Source organism: Falco naumanni, chromosome W, assembly GCF_017639655.2.
Source record: "Falco naumanni isolate bFalNau1 chromosome W, bFalNau1.pat, whole genome shotgun sequence".
NCBI lineage: Eukaryota > Metazoa > Chordata > Aves > Falconiformes > Falconidae > Falco > Falco naumanni.
Window position 1 is genome coordinate 18,104,068 of NC_054079.1, and position 27,067 is coordinate 18,131,134.

Sequence of the window (27,067 nt, forward strand, 5' to 3'; positions counted from 1 at the left end):
CTAACAAAAACTTATCTAGTAGGATACACTACAGGCAACAGGAAAAACTATGGAAAAAATTATATTCAGCTACTTCCCCAACTAGCAAATGTAGGCTGCCAAGTTTCTGTTGCTGGCATTTATTCCCACAGTTACTCTTCTCAATGGACAAAACTCTGCAGTCATTAGTCAAACTTCTACCAACACTGAAGAGAAGAGCAAAAACTGTTCCTCTTTGCTTTGGCATAAATCTGTTGACATCAATAGTGATGTCCAACATGTGAGAAGATGAAGCACTCAAGGATGCAGGATTTGATTTGTAGTTTGTAACATAGTGCTGACAGCTTTGAATAAAACTCAGACTAAAGCTCCATAAACAGTGACATGGAACTCAGAAGGGGAAAAAACGTATTTGAAAGACAGATCCTGGACAGCTGGGTTACAGCACAGGCCAGCCTTCCTGGTCTAGTTGCTCCTCCTTCCCTTATTTTCCTCCTCAATAATCATTTCAGACAAAACTTAATTTGGTAGAAGATAAACTGCTGGTCTGTGTTCCATAACACTGCTGTTGTAACAGGGGGAAAAGAAAAATATAAGCAGAACAACTGATAAGAAGCAAATAACTTGGAGAGTTGCATGATGGAGACCTGGGTGCAACGATGGACTATTACATGGAAGAGAAAAGAAAACTCACTCAACCAGTATCATTTTGACCCAGGAAACAAGCCTGTCGTGGACCACAGAAGCAGCAAGGCGAATGCCAACACAAATCAGTATGGAGCACCTCAACACACAGAGCTTGGAGAAGGGAACTACAAGGCCAAAGCAGCTAAAATGATTTATTTACAACTAACCAATTCAAAGAGTTAAATAGTCGTGCTGGTTGCTGGGACACTAGCCCAGGACTCAGGAAGCCTGGAGTCAATACCTGCTCTACTGGACTCTGCATGCATGTCTCCATGCCTCCTTTCATCACCAGTACAGCAGGAATAATAGCATTGCTTCATCTGCCAAGTGCGTTGGGAGGATTAGTGGATTAAATGACTGTTGGGATATTTCGATAGCACATAAATGGGAGTCACAGAAACACCTACGTTGCAATGGAAAGATGTGAGTGAAGGTGAGAACAAGCAGCTTCTATTAATACTCTGTGTGCTGCCACAGCCCTGGGAGCTCATCCACTCCCAAACCAGCCGCACAGCCTCACCATGACTTCTCAACCCCAAAAGCAGGAGCAAGAAGGCAGTGAGTAGCCGTGGCGTGACAAAGTGGAGAGGAAGGATGTACCTCGCCTGCAGGGAAAGGGGACATGTCCCCATCAAGTGTGGGCATAGAAAGGGGCTAGAAGAAAGTACAAGGGGGCAGAGCTCTGTCATCCTTTTCACACAATAATTCTGCCCTCTCTGAATGACAAGCAAAAGCTGTTGTTTAAAAGGAAGGAGGCACTTCAGGACAAGAAAATAGCAATGAAACAAAGAGTGAGAAAATATGTCAGGCTGCAATTGAGTCCAGCAGGAGTACAGCACAGCCACATAGAAAAGGACATGACAACATTAAGTTAATAAAGTTCTTCAGATTTCAAGTAAATGCTCACATAATTTTTCAGCCTATTCCTTCTACTCCAACTCAACCAGAAAAAGAAGCCAAGAGAAATAAAGATGGTTTGCAATCCTCTCTTCCTAGCCCCAAAAAAGCCATGCAGGATAAAAAGGTGACTACCTCCTGTCCTGGTTACTAAAGGCTGCTAGATCTATGCTAGCTACTACTGAGGTCCTCCAAGTAGGCTATATGGAGATATTTTCCTTCTCTCCTCAACACTTTCCTTCCTGGAGGTATTTAAAAGATGTGTAGATGTGGCACTTAGGGACATGGTTTAGTGGTGGGCTTGGCAGTGCTGTTTTAACAGTTGGACTCGATCTTAAAAATGTTTTCCAACCTAAACAATTCTATGACTGCCTCTTCACAGGCTCATCACCTCTCAGAACAAATAGCTCAGAAATCTCGCTCAGTCCCGCTCTGCAAATGTCCAAGCTCACAGTGGAAATGGGGTGTTAATGGTAAGGATAGTGTTTTTACATGAGTCTGAAAGCTTACAGACAAAGCCATAAGCAATACCCAAGAGAAAAGATATTAATATTTAAATAGTTTTCTTAAAACAAAATTAAATCCTTTATCTACCCAGACTATGTTTCTGCCATTTTATTGCCACATTGTTAAATGCAGCTGGACAAAATGCATGCCAGATGACACCAAAGGTATAAACTGGCAGAAGGTTCTGGGAGAACACACTGTCACCATGCACAGGTGCTCGTATTTCTATCAGGACAGCAAACTCTTTGATTTTCTTCAAGTGATCTGATCTTTTTTGATTTGCTTCAAGTGATCTCTGTGTTGAGAGATCTTACAGGCAAAGGAAAACCTCATCTGCAGCTTTCAATACAATAGCATATAAAAAATAAAGGTGCAAACAGCAGGAGATAAGGTCTGCTGTCTTACAAATCATCTCAAGTCCACATTTCAAGCAGGTGCAAGAAGCCACAGAGAAGCATGCAGCATAGCACTGCTAAATCAGCTCGCAAGTAATATCAGTTCTCATTTAACAGTGATTTCCATGAGGACAGCATGGAAACCAAACACCATCCATACACAAGACTGCATAGCACTTGCTGTGGGTGCTATTAATGTGTAACACACCAAATGTGCTCAGTTCCAAATGCAACATCCAAAGAAAGGTGTCTTTGGAGTTAACCACAGGTAACCCAACAGGAGCACTTTCTAGAGAGACACAGTATGACTTTCCATATCTCACATGTTGCCTCCCAGCTGAAACAGGGATGAATTTTCTCCTTTTTAAAAAAACTTGAGGATACTTAAAGGCCAAAGGCTTCTTATTTATCCACAGACAGTGCAAAGCACAGGAAGACCCATCACCACCCGTGGGAGCAAGAATTACCCTGGCAGTGTGTTCCTGTCCTCAGCAGCTTTAGGGACGGGACTGAGATCTGGTATCCACAGACACTCAGCCTGATGCTGCAGTAAGCCAGACTGGGATATAAAGCCTGTTACCTGCCTGCTCTTCACTCCCTCTTACAGCCTCAAGTGTCTCCAAGCCATGATAAATCCATCAACACAATTTTAATTTTACCTCAGTTTTCCTTTAGTTGGATCTTCAAAGACTACTCTCCCTAGCTCCGCCCAATCCAATACCACCACAGGCAGTTAGTGACTTGGGAAACCTGACAAAACAAATAGTTTCTAATACCTGACCTAAAGCAGCAGCCCCGTTCAGCTGGAAAAGCCTGGAACAGACCCCATTTCTTTTGCTACAATACATACTGCTCTGGAGGAGAAATTACACTTATCTTCGATTTTACACTTACTTGATTTACAAAGACCATTTTCCTTGGTTTATTATGGGGTGTTTTTCTGGTAAATCTAAATCTGTAAATAAGTTTTATAGTCACTTGTATGTATTGTTTATAGCATGTTATCTGTTTTCTATTTTAATCCTGAAGAAAATTGACCACTACTTTGTGGTACTTTGAAACCACATATTTTTCAAGCTGTTATACACAGTTGCCACTTCCTTGGTCAGCTGTACGTGTTCTTTTATTTGAATTGTATTTCATGTGGTTTAATTGCAGTGTTTATTTACATGGCAATGACAGAGCATTAATTTTACTGCAGAAGAACAAAAGGATAAATGTGACCTAAATGGCAAAACTCCAAGATGCCTTTTCGCCAATACCACACATCATTGTTTTGATCTACACAAATTATTTGAAAATTACCTCACTCCAAACCCAAATAATGACTGAATTTATACTGAAGGATGAGGTTATCCTCTTTTCATTAATATCTGTATCACCTCAGGCAGCTCTTCTCCTTTATGTAGCTGTCTACATCTTTCGATATTTGGGCTAAAGATGGAGTCATTCCCAGAGTCATCACACTTCCTTGCTTTCCTGAACCTACCCTGATGCTACAGAGAGAGGACAAAGATATTTTTTTAAAATAATAGGAAAATGCTGTCCATGTTCCCACCTTTTCCTGTGATTCAGGGAGGTGCAACACTTGCGACAGTGGGTTTTGGTTGACTTGCTTACCTCATGGGTACTGGCAATACTGGGGTTTGTCCCTGGAGTTTTTATGAAGGAACTCGGAGGACTAACAATCCTGAGGGTTTCTGAACTCTTGAAGAAATTATGATGAACTAACACAAGGGCATTTCGCATTGAGCGCTGCTCAGATATTTCAGTCACACAGGAGTTAAATTAGCAAATGGCAGAAGAGCATGACAATTAGTCTGGGAATGTTTTAACTTATCTATCTTGGCTTGCTGTGAGTCAAATAACTCCACAGGGTGCCATCTGCATATAGTCTCATGGGAAAATACAGACAAAAAGTGAGAGGTTTAAAAAGCAGAGTTTATAAAAAAAAAAAATATCAACATTAGGAAAATACTGAATGGAGATGCTGCCAGACCTTCTTTGGACTTCACAAAGAAGCAAAACATGGGTGCAAAGACACTTTTTCTTTTAGGTTGCATTTAATATCGACTGAGGGGTCTCTCTGGGCAGGCAACTGCAGAGCCATGACAGCCAGGCATGGGAAGCCTGCACAACAGTACTGATCTCTGCATGGTGCTGTATTACAGACAGGCAGAGAGCAATGGAGATGCTCTGATCACTCCTGCTCTGTAACACTACCTTCACTGCATGTTAGAGAGCCCTTACTGTGTCTTCTACCATGTCCTGATCTACATGGGATTTCTCTTGGAAGCATGTTTTCCTCTGTTGCTGCCAATGTAATTCAAAAGGTCTCAGTCACTTAAGTCTTTTCCCATATCCCTGTGCATACAGTTCAACTTTCCAGCGGCTTTACAAAAACCCAGCTAACTGTCCATTTTGTTTCCTTTTATTTAACACATGCCCAGCACATTCTATCACCTCTGGATAGCAAGCACTCCGTTCATCAGCAGTGGTGAAAGGGTCATCTTAAATAGCCCATCTCAAGAGGAAAAATCCAACCAGGTATTTCTACTCCTTAAACACAAACCAAGTCAATGCTACAGCGTCAGCTAAAACCACCTAAAGATGACTACAAAGCATCTTGTCTTCAAAAGCCTCCAAGAAGCTGGTTAAGACCACCGACATCACTGTATCCCAAGAATCCCCAGACGTGTTTCTGTCTACTGTATTCAATGTTATCAAAAAGTTATCAAACCCAGTAAAACATTCACCAAAACAGACATCCAGTTTCATATTTTCCTTACAAAAACCTACCTGGGCAGCCTGAAAAGCCACAGCAGAAGTGCCATCAAGCTCAGCAGACCTAAGCCAGAGACCCTGGCAACACTGAGAACATACCTCTCCCATTTTAACAATCTGACACCACCCACCCACCCACAAATAACATCAAAACCACAGATATGTGTCTTACTGAAGACTGGGAAAGACGCATTTCCTTTCAACACCTGGAATTCCTGTTCTAGTCTCCTCCGTAAGTCGATCTGTTCAAACAAAACCTTCTGGAGTTCCTCTAACAAAGAGAAAAGAAAAGTGGTTTTGCTAATCTGTATAAATAATTCTTGAAAGAACCATTGCAGAGCAATTCATTACTATAAGACAAAATATTTTAGCAGTTACAAAAAAAAAAAAGAAAAAGCGTTGCATAGACCTACAATAGATTTTGTGCAGAAAGCCATGAATATAAATCAATGTAATATATTATTTTAAAGTATTATAGTGTCATGTATTGATTGATATATATGCATTAATCTCAATTATATCCACCCAAAGGTCCCTATATTATTCATATGTTACTTGACAAGCTTAAAATATGGTGCAGAACAAGTGTGCCCCCTATTATCCTCATATTCTATTAAAACAAAGAGCAGTTTTATAATGTAAGAGGCTCTTATTTGTTTTACCTTTCCCCATGTTTTCTACATCCTTCTTCACTGAATGAGGTGAATTGGTTTCTTGCATGTGTTCACCTTAAAAAAAAAGATAAAGAAAAAAGTTATTGATTTACTGATATTGCTTTTTATCAGTATTGTCCTTGCTATGCAACTGCTTCAGAGAATATGGAGGAAAAAAAAAAAAAAAAAAAAAGGAAAAAAAATACAGAAGGAGTAAGATTGAGGTTTATCTACACATCTCCATGCATGAAGCACAAATGTTTGCAAGACTTGCGCTTGCTTCTAGTTTAGTGAAGTACCTACCCCCACCATAGCCTCCTGCAGACAAGACCTGACATCTCCTTGATACATAGGAGAGTTCCTCTTGCACGTCATCTGCCAAACTGATCCCTGCTTTCCCTCTAACCCCTGTTGAAGATGCTCTCATCAGAGAATGACTAGGAGCAAGCTGAGAAAGGGGTAGAGCCTTCTCTACAGTCTCATCTCTCCTCACAACAGGAAGTCCAAGCTAACTAGCTGAGCAGGACCCTGTTCCAAAATCCACAGGCAAAATCCTTTCTGCACAAGCCTCTTTGCCTTCATCAGCTCTTTCACTTCATCACCTTCTAGAGCTCTATGGCATGGGTTTGTTGTAATGGGATGTAATTTATATCCAGCTGAGATAAAATTAACTTTAGTGGTATTCGCATCTACAAGATACACCTGTAAGGTCAACCAAATGAGACTTCTGTCTTAGGTTGCTCACATAATTTTTAATCACATGGTAGTAAAGAATTTTCTAGATAACAGAATTCATCTATTTTCAGATATATGCATTCTACTTCTTTCAGCCTTTTCCCTCTACAAGTAAAACAAAATAAATCTTCACAAGGTGTTAAGTTCACCTGGATGACAGTTTGCCTTAAGTATGAACCTTCTGACAGAAGGTGTTATTTTCATTATCCTCTGGAACCATGAAATTTTCCTAATTTCTATGAGTGTGGTCTTGAAACAAAAAGCTAAGAAAAAATGGTTTTAGAAGAAAAAATAGAGCTTTAGCAGAAATTAATGGGAGATTGTCTGTTATTTACAGCTGAAGTAGAAATGCACTCTCAATAATTATAAAAATATTTGGTAAATAACCAATTACTAATTGGACTAATTCTTCTTTTAGTCCAGCCAGTAAACACCTATCATTAACTCTACTGATAAGTAATCACCAGACAGACATACACGTAAAGCTAGTTATGTCTTTATGTATTTGAAGGAAAGAATCATGGAGGAAGTATCTTGGAGTTTTTTGAAAACAAAAAGCCATAGCACTGAATAGGTCACCACACCACAGACAAGATAGCAGTTATTTAAAAAACTCGTGCTGTCACCATGCATTTGATAGTTGGTCATCACAATAAGCTAATTTTAAAGTTGAATTGGAAAGTCTTGTTTTAGATGCAGTCAGAAATCTTTCTGCAAAATATTTATTTCTGTTTTTCAAAATCAATGCATTCTTATATCCAGAGTACACCTTGAAGTCACAGTATATGAAACATATCCAATATTCATGCATTTTAGCATCTGCTATCTCTTCACTCCTTAAAAAAAAAAAAGCAACCGCTCATTCAGGCATACACATTTACACAACCAATCTCCAGTGCCAGCAATTCCATTTTAAAAATCTGTTTACATAACACAATAATTACAAAAATCATTTTTGTATGATATCTGATAAAAACAAATATTTTCTGCAGGTAAGTTTTCTCATCACACTAAAAGAAATAGCAAGCTTAAAAATACATCACCTTTTGGGCAGTGGTTTGAGGTGCTTCCATAATGTTAAATGGTCATCTTTTTTTTGTTAACATAATTGTGTTTTAAACAGGATTGTTAACAAAAGAAGTATTTTTTAGATAAATTAGGGTACACAAAATCAAAAAGAGGAATTTAAGTTCAGGAAGGGTATTTATTGAATTATAAATACCAGTATATTTTTCCAATCAATGTCTTTCCTTGAAGCAATCTTTTCTGAATGTTTTATGTGCAATTTTGAGGGATAACAGACTCACAGACAGAAGGTAACTGGATTTTTGAAGGCGAGGAAAAGAAAAAGGAAGAGAGTAGCTCCTAGCACAGAGCATGGCGGCAACACAGCTTTCCCACTTGCATAAGAAATAAACAGAAACATTTCTAAATTTATTCTCCTCAAAAGAAATGCACATTGCCCTCGTCATACAAAACTAAACTAGACATAGCCAGGTTACCTCTTCATTCTGTGCCACCTAGAGCAATCTCCTGCGATCCTTCCTCGGGAAGCTCTCAAAGCGCTCTTCAAACATCAGCTAAAAATTTCCATGCTGGCCCAGACAACTCAGCTACATCAATGGGAAAGTGATTTGCCCAGCACAGAGCTCTAGCGGACCGGGAATATAACTCCACACTCCCAACTCTCAGCCCTGTGCCTTGTCCCCAACTTGTAGTGAGAACTGTAGAGAGCACATCTGCAGTGCCAGACATCAACCAAAATCATCCACTCGTCTGTGTCTCAGCATCAGCTCTGTTATTCCTGGACAGTACTGAAGTATCGCAGAGCACAGTGTGTCTGCCAACCAGCTCTGCAGCTTGCTCCTACCAGGTGAGCTTTACGATTATGAAGCCCGCAGCATCAATGGTCTACCATAACTTATAACGTCCACTGTTAGTTTTAGCTGGAGAGAGTGCTGTCTGCAGACACAGAGACCGCAGCAGTGAAGATGTCGGTATCTTCTGGGTATAAATATATATATACACAAATATATATATATGCATTTTAAAAATACAGGCAGATGTGAATCAGCAGACTTCCAGAGCTCCAGAGGCTCCATCTGTATTTGAAATTAATTACTCACTTTAAGACACACACAGTTCTTGTGTATGTCCTGAAGAAATCCTACCCTTACTGAAAATATTCATGCATCGTGCATATTCATGCCACTTTGGGGGGGAATAATCAGAATATGGGAAAATCTGCCTATTTTAGGAAACTCAATAAGCATCTTTTAAGTGCTTTTCTGTAATGGGGCTGATATACGAGTCTTACAAAATCTGGAGCTTCAAACGTTAATTTGCCCTGAAAGTGGTTTAACTTTAAAACAAACTAGCTCCTTTTTTGCACAGATAAAGCCTCATTTGTAACCTCCATTTAAAGTTTAAAACGCAAACATCCGATTAAAAAACATCTGCATTGAGGTACTAATGGATAGAAGAGAAAACAGTTTCAGGACTTCAAACCAAAATGTTCAAAATCTGTGACCGACTAAAAAATATGAAATATTTTAGAGAGGCAACAAATCAGTTGGCTTTTAAGTCTGAACCTTATGCATACATCTGGGAAGTATTCCATAACTTTATTCTAGAAGCATGAGAGCCAGGAAATTTCTGATTCTTGGTTTGTTTTAAATGGAAGGTAATACTCTCAGTAAATTGCAGAAGATGGAGCTTAAAAAAAAAAACAAACACAAACCACCACAAAAAAAACCCACAGCTAATACTGAGACTTGCAAAAAATAAAGAAATTCAACATTCCACCCTCTTTTAATAATTCAAAGAGAGCTCCTGAGCTCCTCTGTAATAACAGATGAGAAAAGAGACAGGAACAGTAAATAAGGACCCAGTCCTACAGTCTGCCAGCAGTTTTGTCTGTTGTGCAGATCCATGAGTTCATACACAATCTTAACTATTACTATGCAGCGCTGGGTCCCACATCTGAAACTTCACCTTGTCGTCCTCCATTTCAACTTTTGACTTCTTTACTTTTTTTGCAAACATCTTCCATAATAAAATTTCATGTCATTTAACTTCTGCATCCAATGCTTTACCACTTATCCCAGTAAAGACTATGTAGCCGGCCAGCCTGCTGCACATAAACAACGCTGCGCTGTTTTCAACCCTCTACAAAGTACTGTAAATCAACAATAACTGCATCAATATTTGCGGAGTTGTTCTGGATATATATTTAAGAGTAAATGAAAGAAGAATCTGGCTCACCATTTCTAGCCTGAATTTTCCTGAAATACCTGCCAAAGCATCTTTTACAAATCAAAAAAACAAGGATGGGGAAACGGTAACAAGATTTGAGAAGCTGACTTCTAGCTGTTATTAACACCCAATTTTAGGGCTCCCCTTTCTTATTAATACAGATAAAAAATAGATTGGTTGGGGAACAGCTTAGAGAACTCAACTTCTCTTTATGAAATATGCAGTATTTGCAAGGCAGCCTTGCAACGCTGTGGTGTGCCAGACACACACAGCTCTTCTACCCTTCAACTCCATCAGCTGAAGGAGGGCTGGGATGACAAGCTGCAGCTTGTCCCCAGAATGGACCAGTTATAGAAGTTAGTCACGGTTACCTTGCAAAACTGCTGTGGGATTTTGAATAATTTCGAGCTTTTTCTGAGGACTGCCTGATGGAAAAGGAAGGGGGATTTTCACTGACAGTTTACTGGCTATGCAGGATGAACAGCTGCAGTATCTTCAAGCCTGTATCTGTTTCAGCCTTGGAAAGAGCTCTGCTTATTATGAATTTTTAAGTTCATTGACCCATTGAACTTAATGAAACAAACAAATGCACTTACAAACAACTGTCTCTGGCACAGAGAAAACTGCTTTTGTTTCAAGACTGTTTACTAGATTTAGTTAATAAATACAAGTGTCTCGCATCGAGAGGAATTTCCAGGATCATTTCATCTTTTCTAACCTTATTAGGAATGTACAGCTTTAAGTAACTCACAAATGTATTAAGTACATTAAAGAAACTGGAGAGCCAGAAAATGGTTTGACAATCAAGAAGAAAAGCACTGCAAATATAACCCACTAATGCTGGTCAAGATAAAGAAGGCCCAACCCTATACACAACCATATCAATACAAATCTCACTTAGAGAGTGCACGGAAACCATCTTCAGAAATGAGCCCTTAAACATTTTGCATTTCTTTACAGCCAGTTCATCTCAGATCCAGTCCCGAGACCTTTGAACACCCAGGTGCTGCTCTCAGTTTACTTAATATAGTTAAGACTCTCCACAGGGTCAAAACATACAGGGTAATACATGTATTTGAAAATCAAAATTTACATTTAAATTTACCATGAAGATAAACATATATTACCATGGACTCGCAGTGCAAATGAATACAAAACATTTGGAGTTTTAGAGAGAGGGAAGTTACAATATCTAAGTAAAAACCAAAATATTGCCATAATTTACTCTTTAAAATGAGTACAGATATAATAATTTTCTAAAAGACAAAAAAACCCCGTATTTTTTTCAAAATAAATTGGCCACAGTGCAGGGCACTGACTATGCACAGTGTACTGTATTCCTAAAAATTCTCAGGTTCTTAAGGTTTACTTCTACTAGTATCACTGCTGTGCTCTCAGTGGTAATTATTTGAAAGTATAGAAGATAATTAGGTGCTATCCATTGGTACACAACCTTGGTCCCTCAACCACAAAGTTTACAAAAATGTAAAAGACTGATACGTTTCTTTCTCGTGTACCATTGCTAAAGTCTTATTATTAAGTATTTCTAAAAAACACCCTTTGAAATGGGATGCATTTGCAAATGTTTGTGATCTTTCAATTGTTCTCTGTTATTATATAAGATTTCTATAAGATCCCATTTCTTCATTTCCACTCCTTATACAACTCTCTCCCTGCTTGCTCTGTCTCATTTGACAGGCAAATTTGCAGACATTGCCTGAGGATAACAACCTCGTTTGACAGTCAATTAACCGTGAATAGTCAAAGCCAAGGCAGTTTGCATTACATAAATGGAAAATTAGATTCCTTTTTCCCAAGAAACAAAAACCTCTCCTTAGGACACTGCAATAGACAACTTAGTATCAAAACTTCTAATCACGTCTTTCCCAAACCCCTTGGAGACATTTAGCAATCAGTAAAAGGTGGTTTCATTTAATTTGTATAATGCAATTTTTGTAAATGTATTATACATTTTGTGTAGAGATCATTATCATGGAGATAATATAAATGTTGGCATAGATGTCATAAAACACCTTTAATGTCTTTCTGACAGATATTAAAAGCAATAAGCTGTGATCCTTTTTAATGGAAGGTTTCAAAGAGAACATTTCAATTATTATAATTTTATGCTTTTCCTGCCTGTTTCATTGTGTAACCCGATAGATTTCTGAAATTTCTGCTGAAATATGCCCAGCAATTAATAATCTTATTCCTATTAATGTCACTGCTTTCCACCCATTTGCATTTTTCTCAGTTATATTTGCTTGGAATTGTTTTTATCTTTACCCTTGTACTAAATATTCAGATATTTGATTATAAATTTACATCTCTGTCTCTTTATCCTCTACCTTCTTCTGAACCTACCTGCTATCTCTCTCCAGAAGTCTCCTCCTAAAGGCTCTGAATCCGTGATGAAAAAACTATGCTCCTTGTTCTTATCTGAAATCCAAACAAAATGCAGCGCTTAGAACGCTTTTACTGGGAAGAAACTTCAAACCAAAATGAACATTAGAATCCAGAAAAAAAAGGAAATATATATTTGTATATTCAGCAGGCACAGAGATGCATTTTGGATGCAAATGAATATAATGCTACATCACCACCATAGAGAGACTATTAGAATGTTTAATGGATTTTTTTAATTGAAATCACGGAAGTGATTTATTTTTCTTTAAATCGAGTGACAGAGAACAAACCCACACAGCTCACAGAACTGTGAATTCCCGCACCTCACGGTGAGCGGACAGATCCGCATCTCTACTCACCTGAGAAGGTGTCCTCTTTCGTAGGCAAGATGACCTGATTACTTTCCTTGCTCTTCTGATTCTAGAAAAACAGAAAGGAGCGAAATGCACAATATCAGTATGGAATACAACTACAAGCGCAGACAGGCAGTCTTAGGTGGTTTATCAACAGTGAGCACAAAAAAGCACCCGGAGAACCAACATGGTAGGGAAACCCCACCATGGCATCTTCCACAGCCACTTTTATGGAGGGAGCACACATCCTGTCAGAAAGTTGCCAACAACCAGCAGGGTGGGTGAGGGCTGGAGGTGGGATAAGCTCAGGCCATCAAGCAACACCCACAACCACCACCCTGCCGGGCAAGGCACCCACTGAATAAATCTACCGTGTTTACTTATGTGCTGGTCTCTGGACACCATGTCCAGGCTTGGCATGTTGCAAGACAGCAGTGCCATGGATGTGGCTCCTCAAGGGGATGGGTGCGCAGAGGAGCAGGCCCTCGCCGCCCTGGGCACAGAGGTTTGGGCAACCCGGGGTTTTGGGGGTGAGGGGAGCAGGGTGGGCCCCGCACCCCAGGAGGCCCCAGTGGGCCACAGCCCACCAGGCCCGGCCTTGGCCTGCCAGGTCGGCTGGGGACCTGACACCTGACATGGCAGCGCGTGGTGGGGGCTGCCGGTAGCCGCAATAGGCGGGAAGAGAGGCCCGAAGGGTACATTTACATCTTTGTAGGAGGGCTGCTCCTCCAGAGCCGGATGGTGCGCTGGGCTGCTGCCGCCGTTGCCTGCCCGGGGCGCCTCGGCAGGCGGCTGCGGCGGGACCTGGCCCTCTCCCGGCTTCTCCTCAGCGGGCGGCCGGGGGAAGGGGCCGGCGGCGGGGCGCTCCCGGCCGCCCTTCTCCGCCAGGCCCCGGGCGGGCGGGAAGCGGCCACCGGCCGCCAAGGGGTCTCCGCCGCGGGGCTCTTCCTCGTCCTCTTCCTCCTCGGGGGGCTTGTGCCCCCCGACGTCCACCTCGGGCTCGTCATCGTCCTCCTCCTCCTCGCTGCTGTCTTCGCTGACAAAGCTGCAGCTGGTGCCGCCGGACGAGAGGAGGCGGTGCGGAGGGAGCGGGTGCCGCTCACAATCCGCCTCTTCCGGCGGCAGGAGCAGCTGCAGCAGCGAAGCGGCGGCAAGGGGCGGCCCGTCACCGTGCAGCTTAGCCAAGCTCTCCGAGTCCTCCTTACCCCCCACCGGTCGGAAGGCGCTGGAGTGGTAGTAGCCGCTACCGGCCTTACGCCTGGCCGCCGCTTCTAGCAAATGCGGGTGGTGCGCAGGCACCCGCCCGCCGCCAGGGGGCGACTCGAAGAGCGGATCCCGCGGGGCGGCGGCGGGAGCGGCGGGCGGTGTGCCCAGCCCCACGGTCCCCACCTCGCCGCCGGACTCCGAGAGGTCCAGGAAGGCCTGACGCAGCAGGCCCGCCCCGTCGCCTAACGAGTAACCCAGGGCGCCGGGGGGCTGCGGCGGAGGCTGCAGGTAGGTGGGTACCGGCAAGCCGCCCGGCGTGCGGGGGGACCAGAACATGCAGAAGGGCGGGTAGAAGGAGGCGTCCTTCCTGCTCGGCCAGAAGAGCCCCGAGAGGCCGCCCCCCGCCGCCCCAGCGCCGGCCTTGTGTGCCGCCGCCCCGCCGAGGCCGTCGGCCCCGCCGCCGCCGCCCTCCTTCTTGTGGCAGAGGCCGAAAGCGGCGGCGGGGAAGCTGTAGGGGTGCGGGAAGAGCCCCCCACAGCTGGGGAACTTCTGGAGCACCCCGCCAAAGGAGCCCTTGCTGGGCACCGGGATGACCGGGTAGCTCCGCGGGCTCTTGCTGCCGTGAGCCGCCACCGCCGCCACGGCCTCCTGCAGCTCCTCGTCCTCCTCGAAGTGCGGTCGCTTCTGGTGCAGCTCGGGGGGGGCGGCCAGCAGGTGGGGGCTCAGCAACCCACTGCCCACCACAGCAGCCTCTGCTTTCACTGAGCCCAGCGGGTGGCAGGCAGCAGGGGCGGCAGCGGGGGGCGCGGGCGGCAGGGCCCGCTTGCGGCTGCCGCCGTTGAACATGGCCTTGACGTCCTCCCAGGCAAAGACCAGCTCGTCCTGGGGGCTTTTGTCAGTCAGCTTGAGGTGGCGGCGCCAGGAGTTGAAGTTGGCGGCGTCGGGCTGGGTGTACTTGGTGTCGGGGGTGCGGTGGGAGTGGAAGATGAACTTGTTGGGGGAGAAGTACATGCTGCAGTAGCTGCACTTGATGCACTTGGCCCGGGAGCTGTTGTAGCGGGCCGGGATGAAGCTGCCGCGGCAGCCCCAGGCACATTCGTGGGACACGTCGAAGGCGAAATTATCCGGCAGTTTGGGGGGGCCGGTTCTCCCCCAAGAAGGACTTGCAGAGCCGCTCCGCCTCCCGCTTGGTGATCATCCCGCAGCGGCGAGAGGAGATGGGCATGGCCCCGGCCCGCCGCAGGATCTCCAGCTGCACCGGTGTGCACTGTACGCAGGTGATGCCCAGAGCCACCCGTCGGTTGTGGATCTCGTTATAGCTGAAGTTTTTGAGGAGGGTGTTGGAAATCTGCGCTAGGCACAGCCGCTCCTGCCCGTCGATGACCAGGGAGACGATGGGGATGCTGTAGAGGATCACCTGCCCCACCTGGTTGGGCTTCATGGCGGCGTGGCCGGCCCTCGGCTGGTTCATGGGGTCCGGCGGGTACGTGCTGGACGGCGACGGCAGCAAGATGTCGGTGGGGCCGGGCAGCGGGCTGGTCGCCATCGCCTCAGCGCCGGAGGGGCTGCTCTGCTCCAGCTGCGGGCGGGGAGGGGGAGAGAGAGACAGCGCCGTCAGCCGGGAACCCACCGGGGATGAGGGGGTCCCGCCGCAAGCACGCACACACCCCCCTACGTCCCTCGGGAGATGCGTCTTGAGGTTTGCTGAGCAACCCTGACCCCTCCCCCGGCCTCACCGGGGATGTGCCCGGGACCGCCTGCCTCCGCGCATCCCGGCTCTCCGACGTGTGCATCCCACCGCAGCTGCGGAGATAAGGATAAATGAGAGAACCGCCATCCCGCCCCCCCCCCCGGGTAGGGAGCTGCCCCAGCCCACGGGCCGTTCATCCCGAAACACGAAGCGGAGGCGTGTGCCCCCCTCTCCAGCCTGGAAACCCGCCGCTGCCCCGGGAAGGCGCTCCGCGGAGTTTCCGGGGGCAGCCGCCGTGCACCGCGCTCGCCTGCTCGACCCGACGGCTTCCTCCCTCCACAGCCCTAGGGACGGGAAAGCGCGGAAGAGGAATGAAAAATAAATAAAATTAATAAACGTATTGATGCTTTCTGCGGCCACCCGCGCATCCTCCTTGCCCGGCACCCTTTACCTCCGCGGGCGCGCACTAGCCGTGCCGCCACCGGGCCCTCCTCCAGCGGCCGGCGGCAGGGCAGCGGAGCCAGCCGCAGCCTTGCGCATGGTGGCGGCTGCAAGCGCGGAAGCTCCGCGCCTCGCTGGGTGCACGGCGGCTCCCCGTGGGCACGGTGACGTCAGCGGGGCGGGGGGGCCGGGCCCTACCGTACGCTCCCCCCAACCGGGGGGGGGGGGCGGCTCCCCCATCCCTCCCTCCGCACACTGGGAGAGGATGCGGATGCCCCGTCGAGGCCCGGCCTCCCGCCGCCGCCCCCTCGGGCCCCCCGCGGAGCGCTCCCCGTTCCCACCCGGCCCCACGCAGGGCTTCCCGGCCAGGAGACACCGAGCTCGGCGACGGAACGAGTGACGGTGCGATGCGCTTTGCCTTTTTTTGCCTTTCCCCTAACCTTTTTTTTTCTTCACCCCCCACAGTCCGAGCCCCATCGCTTCCAAGAAACTGAATATGCTCGATATAATAAACCGCGTCTTTTCGGAAATGGTATTTTTTAACGGATCTGGCCGAAACTACGGGGCGGGAGGGAGGAGAGAGAGAGAAAAATTTGCTTTTTCGCTACAACTATGTCCTCAAGGGCACGAAGAGCTGCTGCGACCCGCACTCCCTTCCCGAATACACCGGAGTGATTCACCAAAACCACTTTCAGTAGGACCTGGACCCACGAAGTCTCACTCCCACCGAGCAACACGGCGCAAATAAATAAATATTTTTATTTTTCTAATTGCTTTATGTCCCCAGTTAAAGAAAAAAAACAACCCCCCAACCCCCCAGCAAATAGTCCGCAGCACGCTAGCCACGTCTGCCTCCCTCTTTTTTTTTTTTTTTTCCCGAAAAGAGGTGAATACACTGCAGTGAAAATGTAGATTTTTTTTTTCACATCTACCCCCAAAAAGCACCGGTAACTGCGTGGGTCCCCACCGGCTCCACGTAGCGCGGGGTGAGGACGGGGCGGCCCCGCCGCCACCCCCACCCCCCCGGGGCAGGGGGGAGCGAGGAGGCCAAAACCCCAACCTCAACTCTGGTCCTTTCCAGCGAGGAAAACTGCGGAACCGGCTGAAAAACGGGAAAAGGAAAAAGGAAAAACTTTCTAGCTAAAACGGGGAGGACATCTGGACCATCGGGTGTTTCCTAATACCTCTGTGATTTATTTTTGTTTTTGCAAAACTGCTTCCATCTCTTTTTCTCCCCACGCACATGACCAATACCAAACCTTTTTGCATATTTAGCCACGAAAACTTAGTGGTTTGGTTTTTTCAATTTTTTCCCGTTTTTTAAATTTTTCCCCCCCCGGGCATCACAGATCCAGGCGAAAATCTCCGCACCGACCTTTCCCAGGACATCCACGCTCAAGCTCACCGACTCTCTCCGCTTTCCCCCCCCCGAGCAACGAAACGACGGAGCCCCCCGGATCGCTCGGATCTTCGCTAACTTAAAAAAAATAATAATTAAAAAAAAATCACACCTATCCTTATTACTTCTGTCGCTTCTTATTAAGCCCTGCTGGCCCCCGTGCCGCCACTGTCACACGGATGCTCCCCCCTTTTCCCCCTCCCTCCTACTTTTCCCTGAGCCTCTTCTGCACGGAGCCTGCTGCTTTCGTGTGAGCAATAGCTATAAGCCTCACATTGGTGACATTTTAATCGATGCTTCCTAGCCAGACTGACATGAATTTTACACTTCAAAACTCTCCTCCGCCAGCTAATTGATTCAAATTGTTTTATTGGTTAAACCCGTGTAATACATTGTATGATCTATTACCACGCCACGGAGAAAATCTCCCCTCCTGTCTTCGCTCCCTGGTCGGCACTAGGAGGGCTGAGGGGTCGTGTACGGGGGGGGGTTAAGGAGCAGCCCCCTGCTCTTGTGGGCCCTCGGTGCCTGCATCCCCGTTTTCCCGTCTCCCGGTCAGCCAGTGGCTTTTCCCTCGACGGTTCCCGGGAGATGTGCAGCCTCGCCCCAGGCTCTGAGCCCGGCGTTGGAAGAGGAGGAAAAGCCGGTTGCAGGAGGCGAAAGGGCTGAGCGGGTTTTGCAAAGAGCCTTCAACGAAGCAACACCCCGAGCTCGGTCCTCGCAGCCCGGGCGAGGATGAAAACACAGGCTCGGTCCGAGGGGGTCGTTCAGCCGGCGCCCACCTTGTATTTCGCGATGCTTAAAACGAAAAGCAAAACTAAACTTGTTCCTTCACCTGCTCTCAGCTATCGATCCCCTTGAATTCATTCCGTTGGAAAAACTGAGGGATTTCCTCTATAGGGAAAGATGAAAGCCACGGGGAGTGGGTGTACTGGTCCCCACGGAGAGAAGAGGGTTCTGCGTGTCGCACGGGCACTGCCCGCAGCCGCAGCGGGGGCCTGGGCTCAGCGCAGCTCTCCCAGGTGGGGACAGGGACTGACCCGCACCAGCGCCTTTAGAGAAACGGGGCTAAAATACACCGTTCTATACTTTTTTTTCCTACTACAGCCCGTTGGGAAACCTCGTGGGGTAGCACGACCCCACTACGGGGTGACACCAGCTGGCGAGAAAAATAAGGTAAGTCCACCCGAGAAGCGGGACGGCTCCCGCAGGTGGCCCCGGGGCGGGCGAGGATCGCGGGGCTGCTCCGGCCGTGGCCGACTCCATCGCCCTCCCCGCGGGCCGGCTGGAACCCGGCAAGGGGCGGGAGGGAATCCCGACTTGAGGTGGGGTGTCTACACACACACATACAACCCCGGGGAGCTGCAGAGCTTCTGTCCTGCTGCCGCCTCCAATTAGTCCCGTTCATTTCGTTATTTGCTGTTGCAGTTTGCAACGGCTGGGTTGGGAGTCACCTCCTAAGAAAGCGGACAAACTTCTCCCAGAAGCCTGGAAAGGATAAAAAACGAGTCCTGGCTCCTTTTCCCTTCTCTATCGCGATTCTGCCTCGGAGCGGGAGGCGACAGCAGCAGATCCCCTGGCTGCGGCTGCTTCGTGGTAAAAACGAGCAGCTGGAGAAAAAGCGGCCAAGTTGAAACCACCCCAAACCCACCCTCACGGCCTTGATTTACTCGTCCAGCGCTTAAATATTGTAGCCGAGCGGCCACTCGCAGCAGGATAACTTTGGTGTGTTTAAAAAACCCACAAAGCAAACCACCCCCAGCGCGGATCCATTCCCTCCTCCCACCCCTCCGCATCCCATTGAAACTTGCAGCCCTGTAAGTAGCAGGCACACAAGGTATCGTTATAAAACCGCTTATCCAAACAAAATTTAAGCAGCAAAGGAGGTTTTAAAAATACTTTTGGGTCGATTTCGCTTGCGCTGCTCGGTCTAGAGCGAAGTCCTTTTCTAAGCATATTGTTGGGTTTTTTTTAATCGCGTTTTATTATATTAAGTAGAGAGGGCATTTGGAATAGAGGTGGTCCCATCTGGAAAACCCCGGAGCTCATTTAGATCACATCACTTGGGGCTTTTGTCTCTGCTCTTGAATAACCCAGCTAGACACAACAAAAGGGCAGAGATCTCTACGTGGAGGGTTTTTTTGTTTGTTTTTTTCAGTGGCAAGAGGACGCCTCGGAAAGATGCATCTATAATCATCATCACGGGAGGGGAAAAGACTCCACGCGACCTTCTCCTGGCTCTCTAAAGGCACCGGAAGAGTTTAGGGATGGGGCATTTCTGGGGGAGTTTGAGATCCCTCCGGTAGCTGAAAAAAAAAACCACCCAAAAAACAAACAAACAAAAAAATCCCCAAACACAACACCCCAGCACGGCAGCTGAAGGGAAGGACCCGGGAACGGCATCTTTTGTCTGAGGAAGCTCTCTGAACTTCTCGATTGACTATGTTCCAAGGGATCCAAACCCGAGGTGGTCCTCGCCAAAGGTACGTGCAGACCTTTACCAGGAGATGCAGACAGCCCCCACCGCAGGAAAGCATCCCGTCAGCCCCCTCCAGCATCATCCTCCCGAATAGAAACAGCACTAAAACAAAATAAAAAATATTATTAAAAAAATAAGCGATTTGATTTCATCGTACGGGAAGCGACTGGCAGCACGGGAGGAGGTGGGTGCTCTGTAACCGCCCCTCGGTGCTTAAAAACGCGAGGGTCTTTATTTCTGTCCTGCCTGGGGATGGGGTGGCAGGGAAGGGGGGAAAAAAAAGCTGCAAGTTTAGATATGGATGAATTTACCCCCTGGTGGTGGTGGGATAGGAGAGGGGAAAAAAAAAATCCTAAACGAAAGCCACCTCAGCTATTGATATTTTTTTTTTCTTTTCAACGCATAAATTAAAGCGCCCTGAACATCTTCCACCCGAAACATCCCTGCTTCCAAGTGTCTAGCCAAGCAAGAAACTTCCACGGCAGAGAAGCGAGGCCCCGAGTGGGCTGCGGCGGGGACCAGCCAGCCCAAACTTCCAGGGAAACGTGACGCTATCGGGCGAAGAGTCATCACGTCAGTAAATAATTCAATTTTGCATGTTCTGGAACCCAGTAACCTTGGGTGTCTTCGAAAGCAGATTGTACAAACAGGCAATTAAGATGAACACTGAGACTTTCAGAGGAGATACAATGAACCAGCTTTTATTACTATCTTGAAATTAAAAATGTAATATACAGATTTAAATTTATTTTCACCTAAATTGTGTATAAAATTATATGGCTTTTTTCCCCCCCCCAGGCTAAGAAACGAATTGCCACCAGGCTTGCCACTAAAAAGTCTGAAGTACTTTCCAAACCCTGTTCCCCAACACACAGTAATAACGATACATTTATCATTACTGATGACCACCCACTGGTTTATTATTGCTTTGTTGCAACTATTACAATCAAGAGATTTATTTATTTATTGTTAACATTCACTTAAAGCTGAACGTTAATGACTCTTTGGAATTCACCAGAGTTATATTTCAGGAGTATTTACGGTTTGGGTTTCAAAACCGGCATAAAAGGAAAAATGCTGGGTGGTGGTTTGCTCCTGGGTTTGGGTTTGCAAATTATTTTTTCCCCTCCCTTCTTAAGAGGATTTATCTAAGTCGGATTTTCAACAAAGAGTTGCAAAAGCCTTAGCGTAATGCACGTACCTGACTGTAGCTAATTATGTATTTTATTACAGGAGATTCATTCATTATTGATAAATGTTTGCAGTAACTTCCTGCTATGTAGAGTTGTATTTTATGAGGATTAAACAACCTATGGGGATTGGGATTGTTTGTTTTTTACGCTCCTGCACTCTTTGACAGTTGACATTACCCACTTAGGGGTCTGCCTTGTCACCTTCTCTCCCTCTACATCCAAACGCAACTTCTTCCCTCTTCCACCACCACATCCCTCTCGTCCCCTCCTCCTTCGCCATCATTTCAGGATTCTGTTTAAAAAAAAAAAAAAAAAAAAAGTGACTTGCCAGGGAGGGTATTCTGCTATAGGCACGCTCTGTATAGGCGTTTCCGAAGGGTTCGGGGCAGCCAGTGCGCAGGGGCTGTGCAACAAGCAGGCAGCCCGTCGAGGAAGGGCTTGGGGGGAGAGGGCTTTCCCGAGGGCTCCCTGCTTCGGCTCCAGCCCTCGGAGTCCCAAGGACGGTAAAAAATAAGAATTAAAAAAATATCTCGTTTTCCCCGACTTTTAAACCTCGGAGCCACTGACAAAGCGGAGGAGCCGCCTCTCACCAGGCTGACGGCCGCCTCTTACCTCACCTCTTCCCGGGCGAGGAGGGTCGCTCCGGGTGGCCGAGCTGCCCGGAGGAGGGAAGCAGCGCTGCCCGTCCGTCTCGTGTCCCCCCCAGGGGCGGCAGGACGCGGAGCGCTGCGCGGGCGCGGTGTTGAGCGGATTGCTCCGCGCATCCCCTCCCCGGGGGACCGGGAGGTCTCCGCTTTGGCCTTGGGCACCAGCCAGCCCTGCTCCTCCCGTCCTATCTCCAAACCCGGCCTGAAGTTCATGATTTCGAAAGAAAATTTTACATAAAAAAATATATAAATTTACCTGTAAGAGAAACGGGAACGAGGAAACGCGCAGCTCCTCCAAGGGGGGCTGCGAATCATCGCCCCTTCCCTCCGCTGCCGCCCAAACTTGCGGGGGGCTGCCCCAGCCAGAGCCGACCCAGCGCCGGGCACCCACCTTCCCCACCCCCCGCCCCAAGAGGCAGCACGATCCTGTGACCTGTCACGACATCGCTATTTACTCCAGAAGGGCAGGAATATCCCCAAATCAGGAGGTGTGCCCCCACTCCCCCACCACACCCCACTCCGCTCCAGCCCCACGGCTCACCTGGCCGCCCGTGCTCTATGGGTCCCCCCCGGGTGGCGGGGAGGGGGCGGCCGGCGCCAGGCCGCGCTCTGCTGCGCGTAAGTTTGGCTCTCGCCTGTGTCGCGGCGGTTGTGCCGCGGGTGGGTCGGGTCTCGGACGCCTTCTAGCAGCCAGGCAGCGCCCTGCAAGCGGTGCGGGGAAGCCGCTCCCCTCGCCCGGGGAGGTGGGGGGAACCGTGGCTGCCCCCGCCCCGCCGCTACCCCGGGGCAGGTCCGCCCCGACAGCTGCAGAGGATTGGGGGTGGGTACTCCTCACACCCCTGCCTGGAAGGGAACAAGAGGGACCCTGTTGCAAGGATGGGCTCCGCTTCCCCAGACTCCCCCTACCCCAAATTTCCCCTCTTCCACCTCCAATTTTTCTTTGCCCCCTTCCCTGCTTTCCTTCCAGAAAGGAACGCGGGTGAGCACCCCCAAACCGTGAGCGCTTTACGGAACAGCGGGGCGGGATGGGGGGGTGTGGGTGTCTGTGTGTGTCCCGCAAGTCTGGGGGAAAGGGGGCATGGCCGCCACTCCCACAGAGATCCTGTCCTCAGCAAAACGCTTCCCGCGGATCACTCGATGTGTGGAACTAGGCGGCTGCTTAAAAACACAAAGCAGGTGCCCTAATTAGTTCAATTACAATGTGGTAAACACATTGCCTCTACGCTTTAATTAAGCAGGCTGTCCAATTTTAACTCATTAGTAATTCATTAAGAGAACAGCCTTTAGCTGGTTGTAAGGAGAGGAGTACCGTAGCCTGTGTGGTTGCGCTGCGTGCACACTCCAAGGTACTGGAGACAGGAGAGTGGTGGGTGTCCCCTCCAAAATACACAAAGGGGGGCTGGTACCAAAATGGGGGTCACAGCTTGTCCTGACTGCTGTGAGATCCCCCTCGTCGGGGAAGAGGACCCGAAGATGCCGGGATGGAGGGCAGGAGAGGAGTCCTGCGGGTGCCCGGGACCCCCCGATGCTTTTCACTAGGGAGAAGCTGGGCTAGTTAACGGGCAGGGGGAGGGATGCTCTAGGGACCGCGGAGCTCCCGCGCCCAGTCTCCAAAAAAAAAAAAAAAAAAAATTAACAGAGAAAGCGTTTGAAACGTATCTGGGACAAGAAACAGGTCAAATTTGCCCGAGCAGCAAATTTGGTTTGACGAGTGAATCCAGGGGTCTGCAGGACCAGTTCCTGCCTTTCCGCCCCGCGGGGCTGGAGGGGTGCCTGGGCACCGGAGGGGTGCGAGGTGCTGGGGGTGCCCCCCCCCTTCCCCCCCCTTCCCCCCCCTTCAAACAGCCGTGCCAAAGCTTTCCCGCCCGAGCTGGGGCGCACCCGGCTCCGCTGCACCGTGTGCATCTCTCCGCGCCTTTGCGCTGCGATTTTGCGGGGGTCACCGCAGCAAAACGGTTTGAGGGGGGGACACGACACTTGAATTCCCCTTCGCTTTGCCCCCCAGCTCCCGAGGAGCCACGACCCGCAGTGTCCCGGGTGCCCGCGGAACTGTCACCGAGTCCCGGGGAGACAGTGGCGGAGCGGGGGTGGCGGGTTTCCCGCTGCAGCCGCTGCCCCGTTACGGATTAAAGCATTTTTCTTTCAAATTGCAATGCCTGGGGGACGGCTCTGAGGGGGGTCTGGACGCCCCCCCAAACCCTTCCTCACATCCCATCGCACTAGCATTGCTACTTTTTTATTATTTACGTGATGAGCGTAGCTATCATTTTATCACAGCTCCAACACGCTGGAGGTTGCATTTTTTCTTCTAGATAGATTGAAAATTTCTTCCCCTCCCCCCCCCCAAGCTATATTTGACATTTAAAATCTGAATATGCAAAAAGATTTAGCAGACAGGAGCCGGTTCAGTCTGATCTCCCTTTGTTAGCTCCAGGTACTTCAGAGAAAGACACATAAAACTGCCAAAAACCTTTCAGAAATAAGTTTGGGTGGTTGTTTTTTTCCTTTTTTTTTTTTTTTTTCTCCTCTCTCTTCCCAACCCCCCCCCCCCCAGCAGCATTTGGCTGATTCCAGACAGATTCAGAAGCCCTGATTTTCTTTTTTTTTTTTTTTGCCTCCCTGTTTGGCTGGGCTCTTTGCAGTGCCCCCAGCCTGGCAGGGCTGCTGGGGGGCACACGTCACCTCTGCTGTGCCCCCTGCCAAGCTTAGCCCCAGCTGGCTGGAAGGAGGCAGGGGCAGGACCTCCAAGATACCATGCAGTTAAAAAAGGGGGCTTCAAACTCCAGCTCTGAGTTATAAATGACTAAATCCTTTCTGAAGAAGCCTTCAGGCAGACATCTCAAGAAGAAACCCTTAATAAGAGTCTCCTTTGGGGAGCAGATTTTGAGCAGTTATCTCTTTAAAGCAGTTTTTCTTTTTTCAAATAGTAGGCCCTCTCTGCTGTAATCTTGATTTTCATTTGGCCCCAGGCTTGCAAAATCGGATTGTCTGGAAATAGGAGATTTGGATGTTGTTCCTCTTGATGTCAAAGGATTCCCTCCCCCCCAAAACAAAAAAGATATTATAAATGCAGGATCAGGCCCCAGGGGAAGACAAGTCTGTGGGCTCCCTACTCAAAAGCAGTGGTATTTAACCTGTTGCTGTGTTATCATTGTCACCTCCTATTTATTACCAGGTCTTTAAACAAATTGCCTGAAAAACTAAAAGAATATTGCTCATCTATTTCCAGAAAGATTCCTCATTCCTTTGTCTTGACTAGCAAAGCACTGCCTTCTGGACACCCAGGGGCCAGCCTCTCTCCAGAGCCTCCTGGTGTGAGTCTAAAACTCATCTTGAAGCCAGTGGGCTACAACTCATTTTATTACCCCAGTGTTAATCTAGAATAGGTACATAAAAACTGTTAGGACAATTAATCTGAATTAATTTCCAAAGTGCATTAAATTAAATTGAATGAAGACCACCTGAATTCTGAATAAGAACAACCTTCACAGGGGTTTCATGCAGTTTAATTAATCCACTTTTAAATTCTCACCTTCAGCTATTTTGGGTTATTTTCCTGAGTGTTTCCATGTAGGCAACATCTTAGAGGTAAATGTGGCTTAGGAAAATTCCCCTGGATTTACCCAGATGTAATTTAGAACAGAATTGCATCCTCTAATACTCTTTGACCACGGCACAGAAACAATGCAGAAATAATGGATATATACATTGCGCTGCTGCAAGAAGCTCAGCTTTACAAAGGAAACCTTTTCCAAAAATTTATCTGGATGTTTTACTGTTTCCTCTCACCCTGTACCTCTGCCTGTGCAAATGTGTAGGCAGACTCACAGACGTGCCTGCTGTGGGTGTATACTCTATATGTCTTTGCTCTGTTTAATCCATTAAAGGCTCTCCTCGTTGCACCTGAGACTTCCATTGAAGTTAGTGATACTGGGAGCTAAGGAAGCGGTGGGATCAGCTGGCTGGGGGGCAGGTTAGCTCTGCACCTTCAGAGCTCAAATATGACAAATCTGAAATTCACAGCCACTCAGGGCCTGGCAATCTAGGACAGATTTACAAATGTGGGGCTGTCTTTCCAAGAGAGAAGCCCCTTTTTCTGGCTGAGGAAGTTTCACCGTTTTTATCAAGGCTGTAGGTGTGATTTTTCAAGCCACGTTGCAATATTATCGTGATATTGGTCCTCCCCTTTTAATGGTACCTGGTGAATTGATGAGAGGGACTGGAGCAGACACGGGAAGACTCCTCCTAAAAAGCCATTTCAAACAGTTTAATTGCTATTTCATCATGTAAGGTAACTATACCAGGTACCTGCTCTTTTTAAACAGTTATTTAAAAAATGGAGTGAATTATTTTTCCTTCGGAAATCAGTGCCTGTAGGACTCATGGGTTAAAGACCCCTACATTGCTTTTCTTAACCAATATCATGAGTGGCTTTTAGTACTTCTGGGATCAGATTCCCTAGGTCAGACCAGTCTGCTCCAAGCAGGTATTTGTGCTAAAAGTCATGTCACGTGCTCCTGTCATGTCAGGAGCCAACAGACCAAGCAAATGAAAACACTTTGGTGCACTGCATCAAGTTATGGTGAAGGCATCTGCCGATTTTTCAAGCCTGGACTTCTCTGGTTTGGCCTGAAATAACAGAATCACCCAACTAGTTCCTCAAATAACTATATTTGTGGGGTAAGTTATAGGGATCATGCCACAGGACACCCAGAAACCTGGAATTTTATTCTTTAGTTCAATGAATTACTGCATGACCTCACAGAGAGACCAACATTTTAAAGATCAGCTCTCAAATAAGAGCGTTCTGTGAGTAATCTGGTTTGCTACCCATCTGTCCAGACTGGGCATTTCTGAAAATCGTTCTACTTTGGATTGGGATTTCTCAATTGAGATACCTAAGTTGGAAAAATACGACCTCTTCTTTAAGCCTCAATTTATGCACCTGGAAAGGATGTGTGTGTGTGAATGTGTTTAGGGAGTATCACTCATCTACCAGTGTCTCAGAGAGGTTTTATAAGATGTAGTTGACGTGAAAACTCTCTCCTATCTTAGCTTTCACTTTCACTTCTTCGTAGTGCAGTTGAAAATAATAATAATAAAAAGATCAATCGTAGCTAAAAGCATCAGTGGAAAGCTACATAAAATGAAAGATTCCCAAGAACTTAGAAACCGTGTAGTAACTCCATGATTTGATTCAGATATTTCCAGATTCATTGGGATAGTGGACTGCTGCCAGTCTTTCAACCTTGTTATCCAAATTTTCATTTTGTGCACTGTAAAGATGCTGTGAGAGAGGTGCTAATTATTAGTCCATGGGCAGCTTTGAAGTGGCTCTCATGGTGCTGTGGTCCCAGGGGT

The 27,067-nt window shown here is 47.3% G+C and overlaps 1 protein-coding gene and 1 long non-coding RNA gene across 2 annotated transcripts in view; one reads left to right on the forward strand and one right to left on the reverse strand.

The window, feature by feature from the left end:
• The window catches only part of LOC121080497 (SKI family transcriptional corepressor 2-like), a 36,598-nt gene extending 19,888 nt beyond the window's left edge, over positions 1-16,710 (reverse strand). Inside the window, 6 exon segments of the mRNA XM_040578539.1 lie at positions 5,422-5,520; positions 5,912-5,977; positions 12,257-12,331; positions 12,658-12,718; positions 13,357-14,997; positions 14,999-16,710. Of these exon segments, the coding sequence (XP_040434473.1) occupies positions 5,422-5,520; positions 5,912-5,977; positions 12,257-12,331; positions 12,658-12,718; positions 13,357-14,997; positions 14,999-15,403 (2,347 nt within the window). The 5' untranslated portion in view covers positions 15,404-16,710.
• LOC121080506 lies at positions 14,033-20,568 on the forward strand. The gene is made up of 4 exons (XR_005825394.1): positions 14,033-14,145; positions 18,495-18,563; positions 19,546-19,870; positions 20,280-20,568. It is a non-coding gene; the product is annotated as an uncharacterized LOC121080506 (long non-coding RNA).
• The last annotated feature ends 6,499 nt before the right edge of the window (positions 20,569-27,067 follow it).